Consider the following 1,587-nt stretch of genomic DNA (forward strand, 5'->3'; position numbering starts at 1 on the left):
AGATTGGAGTGTATTCAAAACATCACTCTGTGAAATTTCAGAAAATGAAAATTGCGTTGAATTATCAGAATATTTAAATAACTTTTAAGTATTAGCATGCGCAGATAGCGAGGTCCTTACTGAAGAAATAAAATATTCATTAAATAAGTTAGCAATTTTTTCATGATCAGAAACAAGAAGTCCATTTACTGAGATTTGTGAATTGTTATTAAATGTTTTATTGTTACTTTCACCTGTCACTGACTTTATTTTATGACTAAAATTAATCTTAAAAAACATGTTGCTTCCTGCCTGACTCGATCAAGCTACTCCCCGCTGCCCCCAGCCTCAAACCCCACCGTCAGTCCGACCAATCACATCTTTTGGGCCATCTCTGCCCACATCGAAACCTCCGCCAATCATGAGTAGGGCCGTCTCCGCCCACAGGACAAAACCTTCTGCAGAGACCCCTTACTCGAGCTACTTGTACCTTTTATTGGAGTAATATTTAACCAGTAGGATCAGTACTTTCACACAAGTGAGGACACCGAGTATTTTGTCCACCACTGGTCGTCCTCCACGTCATTCTTGGATGAAGAAGCTCACCTGAGGAATCAGTAGGCGGACCGGCCGAGACGGCGCTCCCCCCGTGTGTCTCAGGTGGTCGGGCGAGGGACTGGGGGGAGGYGGCAGCTGATGGAGACCCTGGCCGCCCTCCTCCTCGGCTCCCAGCACTCCCTGCAGCTCATCCTTGGCCAGCTGAGCCCTTCCCTGGGAGCTCTGCTGCAGCCAGTTGCGCTTCTTGGAGACGGTGATGGCGGTGTGCTGCGGCCTCCACGACGGGGCCTCGCTGGTCGACCTGCTCGCCTCACGGCCATTCGCRCACGGGGCTTGGAAGTTCTCAATGAAAGCTGAACGGGGGTGGAAAAGAAAGAGAAACCGTGAGAGTTTCACCCTCGTGCCAGGAGATAATAAAATAATTTGAGATAAAAAAGGCAACCAATCATCATCTTGATGATGATAATTTCAGTGATTACTGATTTACAGAAATGGGTGCTTACTCTCAGACACTCAAGTCACGACAAGTTGAAGAAAACATCTGTATCAAGAATCCACAAACGAGGAAACACTTCCCAATATCACACTTCTCATCTTTGTCCTGTTTAATTTACGTGTTAGGTTGTTTTTTTTTTTTTTTTACTTTTGGATGAATCATCCTCTAACTCAAATCACCTACTATAATCCCTTTGAGCATGTTTATCATTTTTATTACGTCAAAGTCAACCAATTTTCTTCAGCTTCAGGAGTATGTTCACTCTGAATTCAAAGGGGAAACTAAGGGATTTTGTTAACACATCTTCCATTAACAGTTAAACCAAAGAAACTGGTGACAAATAGAAAGCAGAAATAAATCAATTATTATTATGACTCCCACACGCAAAGTGTAAGCAGGCGTCATTTTGTTTTCGTACTTTTTTTTTCCTCCGGAGATTTGTGGTCAACCGTACCACAAAAACAGATGCACCAATCAACATGAAATTTGGCAGGACTTTAGAAGAGTCCGACCTACACTGCACCAGCCAACGGTTTTGCGATAGACCCCATGTT

The 1,587-nt window shown here is 44.0% G+C and overlaps 1 protein-coding gene across 1 annotated transcript in view; it reads right to left on the reverse strand.

The window, feature by feature from the left end:
* The window catches only part of LOC106528247 (rho GTPase-activating protein SYDE2), a gene marked incomplete at its 3' end in the record, with an annotated part of 71,166 nt that overhangs the window by 57,235 nt on the left and 12,344 nt on the right, over nt 1-1,587 (reverse strand). The window contains 1 exon segment of the mRNA XM_014023371.1: nt 586-890. Coding sequence (XP_013878825.1) covers nt 586-890 — 305 coding nt within the window.

Source organism: Austrofundulus limnaeus, unplaced genomic scaffold (genome assembly GCF_001266775.1).
Source record: "Austrofundulus limnaeus strain Quisiro unplaced genomic scaffold, Austrofundulus_limnaeus-1.0 Scaffold365, whole genome shotgun sequence".
Taxonomy (NCBI): Eukaryota; Metazoa; Chordata; class Actinopteri; order Cyprinodontiformes; family Rivulidae; genus Austrofundulus; species Austrofundulus limnaeus.